Source organism: Actinia tenebrosa, unplaced genomic scaffold, assembly GCF_029948245.1.
Source record: "Actinia tenebrosa isolate PJP-AT-01 unplaced genomic scaffold, QUT_ActTen_1.0 PGA_scaffold12__29_contigs__length_12842862, whole genome shotgun sequence".
Lineage (NCBI taxonomy): Eukaryota > Metazoa > Cnidaria > Anthozoa > Actiniaria > Actiniidae > Actinia > Actinia tenebrosa.
Window position 1 is genome coordinate 12,117,977 of NW_028292572.1, and position 16,423 is coordinate 12,134,399.

The following is a 16,423-nucleotide window of genomic DNA, read 5'->3' on the forward strand; positions in this document are numbered from 1 at the left end:
TTCAATTGGACAACATTATGCTCACAGTAAAGAGGTCTTACCATTTTGACTAGACATGCCGCTCTATTTGAATAAAATATAGCTTTATCTGATTTGAATTCTGGAGGACACGTCCTAATGGCTGTTGTGTATAGCTCTCTGGCCTCAGGATATTCTAGGAAATAATCAAAATATTGTGATCAGAGCTTAATTTATAATATTTTCCATCCAAATAACATTAGGGTCAATTTTCATAAATGTTTCCATAACTATACTACAGTAAATATTTGGGTTATTGGCCAAACAAAATGATTTATATCATCAAAACATTCAAACTTTTAAAAAAGGTCTCTATCATTGCAAGCTCACCGTTTGTCGCGCTTTAATGCAAAGGTATGGCTACCTTTCAAGATGGCGCAGGGAACCGTGAAGGGGGAATATTGGACCCAAGAGCCAGAGGTGAGAGGCAAGATCGTTGTCACCCTTTTATCCTCGATTCACCAACATTAATCCTCAAAGAAATTTACCTGATTTTTTGAAATATTCATTGCCTTTTGTTTTATATTCTTGAGCTTTTTTTTTTCTTTCCTGTAAAGACATTCAGTGCAGTGATCATTGATATAATTTCAAGCAAGATCAGTAAATAGTATCTAAACTGTGAACTACATGTATCCTGCTGCTGCCTGTGCCGATATGTATATACATTATGGAGGGTTTGCATAGGAAATCACATAATCTCAAGTACAATTTGGAATTTATAGGTTCAATTAATGTTTCAAAAGTTTTCAAAATTGGAAAGGCCTAAAGGCAAGTCCAATTTGAGAACTTTCAAAACATTATGCATATCTGTAAGTTCCGAAATTGTCAAAAAAAGCGTGAGATTTTTTGTTTATAATTAATTGTGACTCTACAGAGTACAATTTGGGATTAAATTGTACTCCTCTTGTCCAATCAGAATCAAGTAATATTGTTGAGTGTACTATAAGATTACATAATCAGATCAGATGTGTCTGTGTACTGGATTATCAAGTTTAATAAATATATTATCAGATACTAATATCATTACTTTCAAGCAGTAGAATGTCTGTAAGTAGATAATATGTTGGTATTACGATATTCTTTGTTTGCAATAGACGTCATAGCGGCCATGTTGGAAGAATTTGACAAAAGATTTTTCAATGAATTCTTTTGTTATATCTTCCAACATGGCGGACATCCTTTTTGTCATTGTGCTCTCTTGGAATTGATTGCAAACCAAGAATTGATATCTCATTAGTAGGATCATATGTCAGTGAACAACTATTGGCGAGAACAACAAAAAACCTATCCAAAACGAAAACGGAAGTAAAATTAATCACATTTTCACATATAATGACTAGCCTACCTCTTTCTGTTCTTCTGACAGTGGTTGTTCAGGTTCCAAATATTCATCTATATTTTCTTGTTCACTATTATTTTCTACAGTCCCTTCTTTGCCAATCTTATCATTTGTTTTTTCGTTCAAGTTCATGTCGTCAACAGCATCTACGAAACTGTCCGACTCTTCATCACTCGAATTATTTACTTCATTTGCACTCTTTTCATCTTCTTTACTTGAATCTTTATTCTTTGCTTCTTCTAGTTCTGTTTCTTTTCTTTTTTCCTTTAATTCTTGAGACAATATTTCTGGATTTGGACATTTTATTTCTGTCTTTCCTCCTTCTTCAGACGCCATTTTGAAACTGAGCTACAATGCATGCTGGGAAGCCTACAAAGGAAACCCAAAAGTTTACCCAAAAAGAAATGCCTTGTCATAAGGCTTAGAACTATGAGTGTATTGTTAAAAATTAAGAAGGGGAAAAAGAAATCATCCTGTTGATCAAAATGTTAAATAAAAGTTATAAAAATCAAAGGAATCTTTATATTTAAATTATATTTGTTTGGGCTTCCTGTGTTATCCCCAGGCCTTATGAACCGCGCTGTTTTTCTGAACAAAGTTAGAAAAAAAGTCAAACGTCGTGACGAGAAAACATCTTTATATATAAAAAAATCCTTATATATACAGCCTACTCTTGAGAAGAGGGTTGATAAGAGACAATGGAGACAGAAAGTTTCAAGATATCGGAGTTATTTTGCCTTCAAAGGTTGGTAATCATTTATTTATTTAAATTCAACGTATCTACGTTATACGTTTACTATCCAATAGAGTTATAGATATAATTTATATTGATTTTTAAGGCTTCCTAATGGTCCAGCACTGTTCTTTTTGATCTTCTACTTTCCATTTGGTGTGGTTTTAGCTGTTTTTCGTTTCTTTTTATCTCTACAACTTCTACTCCTGACCTCCCTCTTGAACAAGAGTTGGTTCATTACCAGGTAAAGTCTTTCACATTAGTTTAGCTTTCCTGTTTCAATGTCCCGTCTTTTCATTCTTATAATCAAGTGCTCCCACCCCTCACTCTGTCTTTTAAACATGCCTTACTTCATAGACATTATGATAATCAATGACATACCTACTGTCCCTCCCCATGAGGGGGTAGTGTTATGGGGAGGGGGTCACAGTTGTATCATCAGTGCAGTGTCATAATAGGTGCTTTTCTTTTTTAAGAATATTATTAAGAGTTTGCTGCACAGTTCTTGGTATAATTGTAACCTCTGAAGGAATAGAAAACCTGGACAAGAATAGATCAAAGGTCTGTTATGTCTTCAATTATTATAAAAAGAGATGTACTGTATTTTAAAAATACATGGTGCTTATAGAACAGTGGATTTCAAAGTGGGTTGCAAATCTCAGCAGTATTACTCAATTGTAATCAAAATGTGTATACTTTGACATATGAAGGCTTGTGTATATGGTTGGAAAAACAAGGCACTTTTTATTTGGCATGTTCAATAAGCATATGCAGTAGGCAACGTATATGGCATGAATACCCAGAATAACAGAATGTACATTGTTGCCTATGTAAAGTCTAGCTTTGATCAAAACCATATGTTAAATGAGGTTGAACACAGGATATCTGTACCCAAGCTAGACCAAAATGCATCACTCTAGTTGTCTAACTGTAATTATAAAAGGCATAGTACAGTACATGTAATCTATGTAATCTATGTTATACTATATCTGTAATGTAGCCATATGAACTGCTGTCCTAGCAAGCCAGTTGAGTTACTCCAATGAAATCTTCCCAAAATTATCTTGGATGTGTGCCTGACATGGAAATACAAAAAAAGCCAGAAATTCCATTGAGGAAAAGTGTGATAGTTTTTGTATTTTCATATTAGCCTTTGTTGCGTCCACAATGATTTTGAGAAGGGAACATTTATTTCATCAACCATGACATATCTTTGCATATTTATTACTTTCCAGGTTTTAATTAGCAATCATGTGACCTTAATTGATAATGTTGCCATGGAGATAGTTACCCCATGCATAATGGTGAGCAATACAACAGCATCTGAATATTGTATTGAACTTAAGAATATTTTAAACATAACTTTCTAAGTCCTCACTACGCAAGATTTACTTTGGGTGATTTTGACCCATACTTTATTGTGTAGTTCCAGAAAATGTCCATACCCCACCCATGGAGGAAATCAGAAATTCTGGAGAGGAGGGGATCAGAGAAAGAACAAAATTACAGAGTTTGTATGGAAGAAAATTGGAAGTTCTTAGGGGTAATGAGGTCCTTTTACGATTTCCCTCCATGGGGGGAAGGGGGGTATAGATATTTTCTGGAACTACACATTCTTGGCCACTATCTTCCATCAGTTACCCAAGGACTAAAAGATGTTTAATAATTATTATAGATATATACATACGAAATACCTTACAGTTTATTGATTGTTACTAATTCTAGAGAGAACGCACAAGTGACAGTCCATGGTTAATAGAGAAAGTTCTTCAATATAGTGACTTTGGTGGAAGTAAGGAAAAAGAGATCCTAAACACGAGAATTTCACAGAAGTTAGAAGGTTGGTGTTATGGAAATTTTAGATCTCTTTGTAACAGTATGAATATGTGTACCATCAGCAAGTAAACAAATAATATTGTTTTCTAGAGTCGTCAGTTCCTCTCTTAGTTTTCCCTGAAGAAGCTACGACGACTTCAAAGAAAGGTCTCTTGAAATTCAAGTAAGCATGACCATGAATTTTGCTAAGGTACACATTAGAAAATTTTTTTGAGGTGTAAAACAATTATTCACCACACTGAATGACTACAAATTGCTGTGTTATTCTGTTCCAGTCCTTGGGCTTTTGAGCTGACAAGCACTATCATACCTGTAAGTAAAAAACCCTTCCACTTTAAGAAAAGCTTTCTTTTTATGTCTTACTGTACCTAGTTAAGACCGGTGATACTAACATAACCTATGTTACTGCTAACAGGTGGCTTTAGTCGCTGAAAGACTTCCATTTCCAAGCATATCCTATGTGAGTAGCGAGCACAGTCTTTTGATATATTATAGAGGTACTTTACCAAGTAAAAAGTCCAAAGTTTTGTGCTACAGATTTGATTTTCAGTCTCCCATTGTTCCCAAGGCAACTGCAGCCTCTATAGCTGATAAACCATGAGAACAGTCATGGCTAATAGGTTTTGCACAACCATATCTCTTCAAGAATCCTAGAGTTTTACAGGAGAGAATTTTAGAAAAATGTTTGAAGAGTAATATTTTTTGTAGTACTCAAATGAAAATTTAGGCAATTAAGATACATAAATGTACTCAAAACTGTAATGCCAAGATTATACCATCTGTTACTAATGGTTTTATATTTTCTATCTTAGTCTGTTCTTGGGAGTCATTGGTGGTCAGAACTCTTCTGGTTTCTATTTGTTCCGTATACTCACTTTCACATAAGGTACATGAAAATTGAATTTAAAAAAAATATATGATGCAAAATGTCTGTACAAAAACATTTCCTTGTGCGTGATTCATCATGTTATATAAATTAAAGTTACACACTTTATTAATCTAGACATAGTATAGTAGTAATAGATTATGCTTTCAGTGTGTGTAATGAAATAGAGAGAATAAGAGAAAAATATCAAATGCCCTTGGCGGGAATCGAACCCATGTCTTTGGTATTCAAGTACGATGTGTTAAAGGACAACTGACCCTCCAAAATGACCCATTTTTAAGAGGAACTACATCATTTGAGAAGTCCAAAAATCCAGTTTTTAAAGGGGATAGAGCATCCATTTTTCTAAAACAATTTTTTGAAAACATCGCATATATCGCTCTGGTGGCCGCCATCTTGCGCTTTTATCGCGGGCTCAGAAAAATAGCGTAATGACGTCACAACGTCACAAGAGTTCAAGCTTCCAGTTGTTTGCCTGACTTCTTCCTCAGTTTCTTATACTTTTTACTCAAAAAATACAACTTGGTCATCAAATTAAAGGCATGTCAGAATCTAATTCTTCTTCCGAAGGCTCGGACAGCTCGGGAGACGATTTCGCTCAAGAATTTTTCGGAATGGACGACGAATTTGGTTTACGGCCATATCAGTTTGAACCAGAAATAGAAATCTCCTCAGATGAAGAGTTCAGAGAAGGATCTGACAGTGACATTATTGAAGACGATGAACAAGAGAACAATCGACTTACAAATTCAGATTGGTAAGTCGTACCTCTGTCTTATCACAAAACTGAACTACATATCCATTTTATATAAAATCGTATCTTGCCACTCGTGTTCTTGCAATCTGTTCTTTAGATATTGGTATGCATGAATCCAGTTTGCGACCAAAAGCAATACCAACTTTCACAATTTTAATTAAAAACATGTTTAAAAACATCGCTTGATAGTCAATAAGTTATATACTGCAGGATATAGATACAGGGATATAGTTGTGTCACAAGTTGTGTATGTATATTCTCACTTGGGACAATCGTTGATAATGTTCAAAGATACTAAGAATTGTTTTATTTCTGTTAAATAGGTGTACCTGTGGTAGCTGCCAAATTATGGATTCAATATCTGAATGCATTTGTTGCCAAGAAATCGAAAAAGTGGTTGCAACATGCCAGTCTGTTGTTGAAGATGGAGATGCTGATGAACCACCACCATGCATTACTCAACATCCTGGATTCTTACCTGTTTGTGCCAATAAGTATGTTCTTCGAACCGCATGGGCTCAGTACAAACAGCAGTACAGTAATGCGTATGAAGGCCCAGAGCACAACCAGTACAGACACATTGCATATAGGCAACTAGCAAGATGGTGCTGGGGAGTTCTTGGAAAGGAAGTTCGGGTTGTTCTGCCCTCTTGTGCTGTCATGTGCATCAGAGCACACTTCCCTCCCCCTGGACTAGAGGAGGACTTTGAATTTGAAGGTTTTCACTATGCAGATGATTAGCTTGGCCTAAAGTTACATGGAGTTATTATATACATTTTATTTATTCCTTACTTCATTTCATATACACAGAGTGGATTTTTTTCTATCAGGATTTCTGAATTGATAAATTGAAAAGGAAAACATGGAAAGGCTGAGACCAAAATGTATAAGAGTAGTCATGAATTTATTTTTAGATGAAGTACATATAGAAAGTTGTTTATATAAATGTTTTCTAGGTTTTGCATATTTTATTATTTAAAAACAACTACACCTAGACAAAATATCCAGCTGAATAGAGAACCTAGTGTACAAAGCACTAGTGGACAAAATCATGAGCTAACCAAGCAAATTTTGCAGTTATACTAGACATGGATAACCAATATTTCCTGGGCACCAATTTGTCTGAAAACAAGGCTAGTCAGTATTGTTTATAAAGAATTTGCCTTGAAGTAGCATGCTATAATGGATTCAAAAATTGTGCTAAATGAAAAAAAAATTCTCTTGGTGATAGAATCCCACCCCATCTTAGAATCTCGGTACTGACTAGTCTCATTGTCAGACAAATTGGCACTAGGAAATCTTGGCATCCAGGCTTGTCAGCCATTTATGGCTCATATATTTTTTTTCCAGGCAAATAGGCCCTTTGCAGCTCAGTAATCATGTGCTGATTAATTCACTGAGAGCAAATGAATGAACATCTTGATTCCCATGAGTGAAAGCGAAAGTCACTATTCAGCTGGAATTTTTTCTATACTACATTCATACTGGGAGAGACCCCATATATAATGGAGCGTAGATAGTTAAAGAAAAGACCTCTTTTAAGATTTCATTTAAAAGTCAATCGTTTCCTAAGTGGTAATGATATTTTAATACAATTTTCATCTGAACATCTAAAAACTGCAAACTTATCTACCACTTTAATCAGGTCCCCTTCACATTAATTACATATTTTGTTTATAGCAGTTTTACTTGGGTCTGTCATGTACCTTCCCATTTGTAGAAGCATTGTAATTATTACCAGTAATGAACACAACTGTTCAAAGATGAGGGGGATTGGGACGACAGGCTTACTTGACAGTTCTTTCAAAACAGCTATTCACTAGAGTACAATCACTAAAAGAGTGCCAATGATGCTTTGCATTATTTTCTACTAAATAGTGTTAATTAAAAATAGGAAATGGTTAGAATTAGCATCACTTAACACTACACATTTCAGTGTTTTTAGTCTCTACTACATTCCATTTAAATTAATTACCTAGAAAATCTTGACCGGTGTCGTTCAATCAATTCCTGTTTGTCTGGGGCAGGAACACTAGCAATGTTTCTTGGTAATTCAACCTCTTCAATTGGGTCAACCCCTGCAGCCTCCATGCCACCCTCACAAATTTCAAGTACTTTCAGTTGTAGCTCAGGGAGGAAAGCATAGCTTTTTCTTTGTAAGACTGGCTTAACAACCCAGCGCTTGTGCATCTTAGGGAAGCACTTGCGATAACGAGCTTCTCCACTCCTTGGGCCTTTTTGAACAATTGCTTGAATTCTAGCTGTATTGAAATTGTTGTCAATGGCAGCAAGTTGAGTACGAGCAACCATTCCCTTGTAAGAGAAGTGCTCTCTTTTTGAGCAATACTTCAGCATCATCGAATGATAAACTTCAAGCCCTCCTGTGTGACAAAAGTCGGTCAATCTTGCCAAGTCATTAAGTAACTTTGGTTGAAGGACAACCTCTTCTAGGGCCACATGAGCTGGTGACCCCGGCTTGATCCAGTGTGTGGTGCGCACTTGTCTGCGGGTTAGGGGAGGATGGGCACACTTTTTGAATACCTCTGCATCCTTCCAGGAATGCTTGTTCACGCAATGGTGAACAACAGATTTCCACTTCTCTCTCAAAAGTTGTACATCCCCATTACATGTAGCAGCACACCACCAAAGATGGTTTGAAATGGATTGTATCCAGGGTGCCAGCTCTTGGTTTTTCTTCAATTTTGCTTTCTTGTTCAGCTTTTTTACAATTGACTTGGAAAGATGCCACACATCATACTGGTGTTTGATGTGGCTAAAATCTTTTGCCATAGTGCTGGTGATGGATGTGTGTCTGTCAGTTGTGATACATTTTATACTGACCGTGTCTTCTAAAGTGTTCAAACACCTTAGAAACCCCTCTTTCTCCATAGCATTGGAGCTGGTTACTTCAGAGACTTGAACAATGCTGAAGGTGGCAATTTTCCCTGTGCTTGTCTCCATCATAGTATATGTGCCATATTTAGCACTATGGCCAGGACTGTCACTTCGGCCATCACCATTGAGATTTACTATGTCCTTATTTGACAGCTCTTCAATTACAGCAGCCTCCTCTCTCTTCCAAGCATCATTAACAACAGGAAATAGGTAACGTTCCTGATGTCTGTAAAAGACCCTCTCACTCAGAAATTTTAGGCCAAGACAGGATGCAAAGTTTTGAAGTCTGGTAAAAGTATTACCAGTAAATAATATTGATGAGGAAATCAACAAGTTCCCAATAGCTAAGCGATTTAACATTGGCTGTGAGTACCATGTCAAAGCATGATGTTTCATACATATAGTTGTCACAATAAGTAGGCTGCCTTGACATACAAAGTTGACATCAGCGATAGGTGCTCCACAGCTTCTACAAAACTTGAATAACTGCTGCAAACAAGAGTTAAATACCAAATATTTAGGTTCTTTGATATGGTTTTCAAGAGTTTTATTGCAGTCTTTGTTTTCTGGCTCTAATTCACTGTCCGTTGTTGAAACTGTCTCTTGCGATGAAACAATGAAACCATCATCATCGTCACTTAGTGGGAGTCCCTCTTCCTCTGAAAACAAAGACTTTTCTGACTTTTGTGGAGACACTGTTGGCATTGACTTTACTGGTGAGGTGTGATAGCTAGTACTGTAGCTGTGGTCGTGGAAGCTCACACTGAGTATTTCATCTCTACTGATGTTTGGTGAAGGGGAGGGATTGTAAACCGTTGTTGTGTCGGCATCTTTATAGTATCCAGGCTCTGTCTGAGTTGATGCAGTGGATGTTACAACATATCTACAACCAAGGCAACACTGAACACCAATCTCCTTACAAAGTGGTTCAGGAGAGAACTCTGGTGTTTCCATACTTGGTGGATCTTCACACGAGGGATTTATTGTGGCACATAGCTGCTCCACATTCTTTGAAAATACAAAAATAAACAATGTTTTCAACAATACTATAAACCATTCTTCGAGGCCTACTTTACCTTAAATAATACAAAATAAACATATTAACCAACAATGCTATAAATTATTCTTCCGTGGTCATTTATCCAAGCAAATTTGGAATATTACGGCAACATTGTTATGGTTTACGAATAAATATCAAATGTAAACTAAACACGTGCAAATAACCATTTTGAAAATTTCAAGTATCGATCAAATATTACTAGCTATACTTATGATTTTAAGCAACATTTCATCTATGAAAGCATAAATAGCTAATGATTGATGACTCGCTTCGGTATGCATTAATAAGTCTTTTTCATGAGTGATTATTTCGAAAAACAATGTAAACTATGTTATGTATAAATGACATGTTATCTCACCTCTTCGTTTTGTTTGCGTTTGAGCCGGTTCTCTGATGTAGCTCTTCTTTTAGCTGGCTTGCAAAAATTGAATACTGACGGAACAGCATCGCTCTTTAATCTCCTCTTCCTTTTTATCCCGGTTAACTGCTCCATCAGATCCACTTCAAAGCATGAATCCTCGAAGTGATCGCTGCAAACGTAGCAGTTCTTCAAAGGCGGCAGGTTCTCTCTCTTTATCCGCGCTATCCATGCCTTCTGAAGAGCTATTTTGTTAGGAATTTTGTGGTAGCTAACAGACTCAGTTTTGGAAGAATGGTTGGTGCATTCTGGCACACAACAATGGACCATCTGGATTAAGAAACTTACTCTAACTTAGACTATTAAAAGATCGACTAGCACTCGAAATATACAAACTCAACAAGTTTGGAATGCAAGCTTCACGTTGTGACGTCACGGCATTAATGCGGTAATTTATTGCGGGCTCAAATATGGCGCTCTTCTATTGCTATTTTTCGCGAATTGATTATTTCTTTTCGGCGACATAGAAGCTGTATCAGAGTTCAAAGTTGAATTTATGTGATCTATGTACGTTGTAGTTTTATATGAAAAACGGCAATTTTTGGGGTCAGTTGTCCTTTAACCACTACACTACAAGGACCAACCACGCTGGTAACGCAGCCAGAATATGAAATGTAGGGTACTCATGAGGATCCCAGAGCGATATTTTTTCTCTATAGGTAAGTTGAACACTGTAAATATGTACGCAAATAATAGACATTGTATAGTAGTAATAGATTATGCGTTAATCTAGACATTTTTTTCTTCAAGATTTCTTCCTCCATTATCAAAAAGGGAAGAGCAAAGATCTGAAGAGTTCAGTCAGGATGTTCAAAAGGTTTGCATTCTATTTCCCTAACAATCTGGGAGTTCATTTTACCAATAACATTCTTTCTGTCTGGCATAATTTGATAGCTGTCTAGCTGTTTCTCTCTGACATGTTTGAACTTTGTCCTCTTTTTTCTAATACTGGCTGTCTGTCTGTGTCTGGCCATCTGAACAACTGTCTGTCCATCAGTCTAGCTTGCTTGTCTGCCTGTGTCTGGCCATCTGAACAACTGTCTGTCCATCTGTCTAGCTTGCTGGTTTGTCTGTCTGTCTGTTCTATATAACAACACTGGCTAACTGAATGTCTTTTTTGTCCAGATGTCTTTCTCCTTAGTCTGTCTGTATATATCTGTATATCTGTCTGTCTGTACGCCTCTTTCACTGTCAATGTCATTTCAACAATTCAAATTTTTCCTTAGGCTATTGCAGCTTGTTTGGGCATTCAAGCCACTAACTTTACATTACAAGATAAAAATATTTTACTAAAGGAGCTGGAACATCAGGCAGGTGAGTACGATTTGTGCAATTAGTAATGATAAACAATACAACCCCAAGGTCTGTAGAGTATCAGTAGGGTGTTGGTAGGAAATCGGTAGGGTGTTGGTACGGTGTTGGTATAGGATGTTGGTATGGGGTGTTGGTACGGTGTTGGTATGGTATTATTACAGTGTTGGAATGGCATCAATAGGATGTTGTAGGTAATCATGTTGGTAGGGTGTTGGTATGGTACAGTATTATTACAGTGATGCTACAGTATTATTGGACTATTGATAGGTAATTGTAAGGTATAGGTGATTAGGGTGTTGGTACAGTATCAAAGTAGATAAGTGTCAATAGGTAAAAGAAAAGCGTCAGTAAGGGTGTTGATAGGGTTTCTGTAGGATATTGGTAGGGTGTCGTTACCATATCGATAAGGTGTTTGTAGGTAATCAGTAGTGTGTTAGTAGGATATTAGTAGGGTGTCATTAAGGGGTTAGTAGGGTATCAGGAGGGTGTTGATAGGTCTAAGTAAGGGTTAACAAATAGTTATTATAAAAATCATAAAGGCCTCTCTCACTGTTTCAAATAAATTTTCAGAGTTCCCCCTTCAGCAATCTTCACAGTCCAAGGCTTCCCAAGTTGGAGCAACTACAACTCCAGGATCTGCAACAAGATCTAGTCCCAGAAGGGATACCAAATTTAATAAAATGGCAATCCAAGTGAAAGAGGTTTTACCTCAAGTCCCTTTGGAATCAATCAAGAAAGACTTAGGTATATATGCATAGCATAAAAGTGTTCCCTAAACAACGAAATGAATTGTTATTTCAGTAATCCAACTAATCCAGGTACTGTCACAAAAGTTTTTGTTTTGCCCATCTGTGCTTGCTATATCCTTGTGCCGTTATATAGGGGTTCCTAGTAATTATCCTTATGTGAAGGGATTATAGTAGAGAAAGGGCATTTTTGACATTAAAATTGTTAAAAAATAATGGATAGTCTCGCGATTAAAGAATTGTTTTTTGGTCCATTGTCGTTACAGCAAAAACAAAGTGCGTAGACACGACTATTACCAACATCATTGAAGGAAAAGTTATCTACACTCCAGAGAATTCCCTGTCAGCTTCTGCTCCTGCAAAACAAAGAACCCTATCTCCTGTGAGTAATAAATAAGAAATTGTTGCAATGGTAGTGTAGCCTGTCTATTTATGACTATCATTATCACTGACATCATCATTCATCATCAACACTATCATCACCAATGTCATCATCACATTGTCACCAAGACCATGTTGACATTTATCATCATTACTGTCATCATATGTTATCGCCAACACTATCATCATCACCAGGGCCATCATTTGACCATTGTCATCATTTATCATCATCATCAGTCATCACATTCCCTTCATAGACAACACCATTATCATAGTCATCACCATCATTCATCATAAATTAAGTGTAAATTACAGTTAAACCGCATAGAATTTTTTAAAAACATGATGTTTCGGCTATAACTATTGCTAGCCTCCATGATTTATCATCATTATCATATCATATAATTTGATCTTTTATCCAGTCTCCACCCAGGGCCTCCAATGCAGCTTCTTCCTTCTCTTCCTCATCTGCTAAAAGACAGCTGTCATTCCAAGAAAGAAAACGAGCAATGATTGAAGAAGCAAGAAGGTTAGACTATATTAGTTATTGTGTGGCTATAGGGATCTTAACCAAATGTGGTATAGCATTAGTACTGTACGCTCCCCTCACTTCTGGGGCACGGGGTTTGATTCCTGGACTCAGCATTACATTTGAATGCAGTTTGTTTGGACTCTCGATTGATTCAAGGCTTTTCTCCCCATTTTTATTAGCCCATGTGTTTTGAGATTTAGTAAAATTGAAGTAGAAACCATAAGCACTTTGAACAAGGTTAGCTCAAACAGTCCCTTTTCTCGTTTGGTAAACACTGCTGTGTTTTATGACCAAAGACTCATCTGCACAGGCTTAGCCTCGCTTAATAGCAAATCATTTGCAAAAGTCAACTGTAATGTAAAGCATGTTCAGTTTGAACAACAGCAATGTTTCAAATGAAATCCCACAGACTTTTAATGGCATTTGACTTATAAACGAGGCTAAGCCGTTGCAAATGAGTCTGTGGAATACATCAATTGGAAACTGGTGTATTTGGTGTATCACTCAAGTGGATTGTCCTTGAAAGAAGGCAGTTGTAATAATGATAATAATTAATGTAACAATGACACAAGGTTTTAATTTAATTCAATATTATTTTATTGAATTCACAGGAGATACATAGCCAAACATGGATTATAATAAAGCAAGTTGCCAAAGAAAAAGATCAAAATAGACAATTTATAGACTACTCTATCACTATCTCATAAAGAAATTTTAAATGTTTTTTTTTGGTTCACCGTTGTGTTAATTTTCTAAAACTATTTTTAATTGATTTGAACACTGGATGTTTTATAGCCTTATATCCCCTTATAACTAAAACATTACTAGAAAAACATTTTGTTAGATTGATTTTACTTTACCCATGAAAAAATAGAGCGGATGCAATTAAAACATGAAATAAAATCAAACTAAATACTATCTAATAGTATCTATTTAGTTACTCAACCAGAACATTTATTTAACAAAAAACACAAATGGTCTCTTGTGTATTTGTCTTTGTATGATGAATGTTCTGGTTGAGTGATAGCAACTATTAGTCACTAAATAGATACTATTAGTTAGTATTTAGTTTGATTTTATTTCACAGTTTAATTGCATCTGCTTTAGTAAGGCAAAGCGTAATAACATAGTACTAGACATTAATTCCACTGTTTTCTTTTGTTTTACATTGACTCTTTGTCACTAATATTATACAACTTAATTTAAGGGTCAAGTAAAATCACTTTACCCCTGAAATATCTGGTCTTGAATGACACTCCAACTCTGAAATTCAAGTCATCAAAAATAGTTCTAAATTGCCAAGTTTTTTTCTACAATAGTTCTAAATCTTAAATTTTCTAAGGCCTAGATGCCAATGTTAGTTGCGTTAGTGTTTTTTTCTTTTCTATTTTGTTGTTTACATGTAATATATAGTTTGAGAAGGTAGTTGATGTGGATTGTTGTTTTGTAAAATACTAGCCTTTGGGTTTCCTGTATAAAACAGGATGAGATACTAACACTGTAGCGCAATGCAGCTGCACTCTGAAATTTGTTTTTTGGTGATGCTGGTCAAAAATATGAAAGGTACTGACTGATTAATTTTGATTGACGGCAGTAAAAAAAAAAATTCAGCTTGCAGCTACTGAGTTTCCATGTTTATGAAAATGGCAGTAATATGTCCGATGTACATAAATGCGTGTAAAAAAGCCTCTCCTATGATCTCTGAAAGGCTCTGAAAACCAAGAACCAGTGAGCTGTGAGAGAAAAGGAGAGTAAAACATAAACCAGAGACTGATTATGTCGTTTATGTGGTTTTCTTTTTCAAGTAAATGACCAAAGTTGTTGTATGTATCTGAGATATTACCACATCAAACAAACGTGTTGATAACCTGGGTCCACAGGTAGCCTAATCCATGGTTTCTGTGTCTAGTTGGCAAATACTCTTAAAACTCTCTTGGAGTAACCCTATTATAAATAACCAGAAAATAATAAAAAAAGCCAAATATGAATCCACCAAGGTGTGCAGCATGTCCAACGCCATCTACAGAATATGCTATTAGGTTGCTGAGCATGTTCTTTTCCCACATAGCACTCCCAGCTAACACATAAATATCCTCAAAAAGAACTAATGAAGTAAATGAAAGCTGTGATAATCGATAAAGAAGATTGAAATCCATCTTGATGCCGGTTTTTCTGCTCTGTCTAATGAGTTCCACAATGTTTGAACAAGCTTGAATAGCTAATAAACCAGCCAGTCCTGCACTGCACCCAATACATGGCCTCCACGCATTTACTCTGGTAAATATATTCCCTAAAGCAGACTTTTGCCAGCATGTTAAATGTATAGTCAATGTATGTCCTAAGAAACTCCAGGATTTGGGAGAAGGGAGGATGTTTTCCCATTTGATTTGTTGGTAAAGATAAAGAGAGAATTGTGAAATACATCCTGAAACACCACCACCAAAGAAGCCAAGGAGGAGGTGTTTGCGACCATACTGTATGTGAAGATCATAGCCACTGGCAAGCAGAAAAACCATGTTGCCATTGAAATGTCCTAGACCTAAAATATGAATGGACAATACTAATGTCATTAGGGGCCTGACATGATGCTTATGACAACAATTTCTTGTATAGCACTCATAGCAGATATCTTGAGAGCATTGGGAGGCCTGACAGACAAGGTTCTTTACTCTCTCAGTGGGGTGCTATTGACACTTTTACAATACAGATAGTCATAACTTAATTTACATGTGTTCCTCTTTGACAAATGTCAATCTCTGGTTGATGGCTAACACATACATCATCAGAATATTCTCTTTCATCACGTGACATTATGAGAGCCATGTTGGTATACAGTTATGTACACGTGTACAGTGTTGTACACCAACATGGCTGCCATGATGTAATCAATCACATTTATATTCCCTATGGAACGAATCGATGGTTTTCAACCATTCCCAAGAGAATTAAGAAGCAAAAGACACGACGGCCATGTTGTAGAATATAACAAAAGAGTTCATTGACAATTCTTTCGTTAAGTTCCTCAAACATGGCCGCCGTGAAAACCATCAATAAAAACCTCTTTGACAATCAAACATCACTTACTAACTTGACTCTACATTATCTATTCTTTATCTTACCAACGTGGTTGAACATGCAAGTCAGACAAGTATGATAGCGTCCTTCTTTGATATTTTTAGCGGAGAAAGAAAAGTGTCTGTCCAGTGTATTGTTGGTCATGTTGAAGGGGAAGCCTAGACGTTGAAGAGACCCTAAAGGTGAATCTCGAGGCAGTCTTGATACCAGACACGGCACGTTGAGACTCACCAAAGTACCCAACGTCAGAGCAGGGCTGTATAAATCTTCGTAAAGTGACATTTTTTTATCAGCGATCACAACATGAAGCATGAAAATTAGCTTTATACTCTCTTTGATGGGACACACACAGGAAGCCCACGCTCAGTTATGCATTTTGCTCTTGAACATCGCTGTGTCTACTCATCTTAAACAAAAGTAACGTTAAAAAGCA

General features: G+C 36.3%; 5 protein-coding genes across 5 annotated transcripts in view; 2 read left to right on the plus strand and 3 right to left on the minus strand.

Moving 5' to 3' along the window:
• The window catches only part of LOC116295745 (tetratricopeptide repeat protein 1), a 10,539-nt gene extending 8,835 nt beyond the window's left edge, over nt 1-1,704 (minus strand). The window contains exons 1-3 of the mRNA XM_031703655.2: nt 1,364-1,704; nt 507-567; nt 42-154 (exon numbers count right to left, since the gene is read on the minus strand). Coding sequence (XP_031559515.2) covers nt 42-154; nt 507-567; nt 1,364-1,693 — 504 coding nt within the window. The 5' untranslated portion in view covers nt 1,694-1,704. The remainder of the gene's footprint in view (nt 1-41; nt 155-506; nt 568-1,363) is intronic.
• Nucleotides 1,705-1,960: 256 nt separating this feature from the next.
• LOC116295726 (lipid droplet-regulating VLDL assembly factor AUP1) lies at nt 1,961-14,692 on the plus strand. The gene is made up of 15 exons (XM_089028147.1): nt 1,961-2,102; nt 2,197-2,334; nt 2,567-2,651; nt 3,326-3,394; nt 3,816-3,930; nt 4,017-4,089; nt 4,202-4,238; nt 4,342-4,386; nt 4,739-4,812; nt 10,693-10,759; nt 11,169-11,256; nt 11,827-12,000; nt 12,269-12,384; nt 12,806-12,912; nt 13,527-14,692. The coding sequence occupies exons 1-15, from the start codon at nt 2,056-2,058 to the stop codon at nt 13,552-13,554; spliced, it is 1,263 nt and encodes a 420-aa protein (XP_088884273.1). The 5' UTR covers nt 1,961-2,055; the 3' UTR covers nt 13,555-14,692.
• Nucleotides 4,986-7,556, plus strand: LOC148912268 (uncharacterized). The gene is made up of 2 exons (XM_089028148.1): nt 4,986-5,569; nt 5,893-7,556. The coding sequence occupies exons 1-2, from the start codon at nt 5,355-5,357 to the stop codon at nt 6,308-6,310; spliced, it is 633 nt and encodes a 210-aa protein (XP_088884274.1). The 5' UTR covers nt 4,986-5,354; the 3' UTR covers nt 6,311-7,556.
• On the minus strand, nt 7,134-10,227 carry LOC148912269 (uncharacterized). Its single transcript, XM_089028146.1, has 2 exons — nt 9,883-10,227; nt 7,134-9,472 (listed from the first exon to the last, which is right to left on the minus strand). Exons 1-2 carry the CDS (start codon nt 10,210-10,212, stop codon nt 7,541-7,543), a joined length of 2,262 nt encoding a protein of 753 aa, XP_088884272.1. The 5' UTR covers nt 10,213-10,227; the 3' UTR covers nt 7,134-7,540.
• LOC116295734 (uncharacterized) lies at nt 14,059-16,367 on the minus strand. The gene is made up of 2 exons (XM_031703642.2): nt 16,035-16,367; nt 14,059-15,454 (listed from the first exon to the last, which is right to left on the minus strand). Exons 1-2 carry the CDS (start codon nt 16,300-16,302, stop codon nt 14,838-14,840), a joined length of 885 nt encoding a protein of 294 aa, XP_031559502.2. The 5' UTR covers nt 16,303-16,367; the 3' UTR covers nt 14,059-14,837.
• Nucleotides 16,368-16,423: the final 56 nt, after the last annotated feature.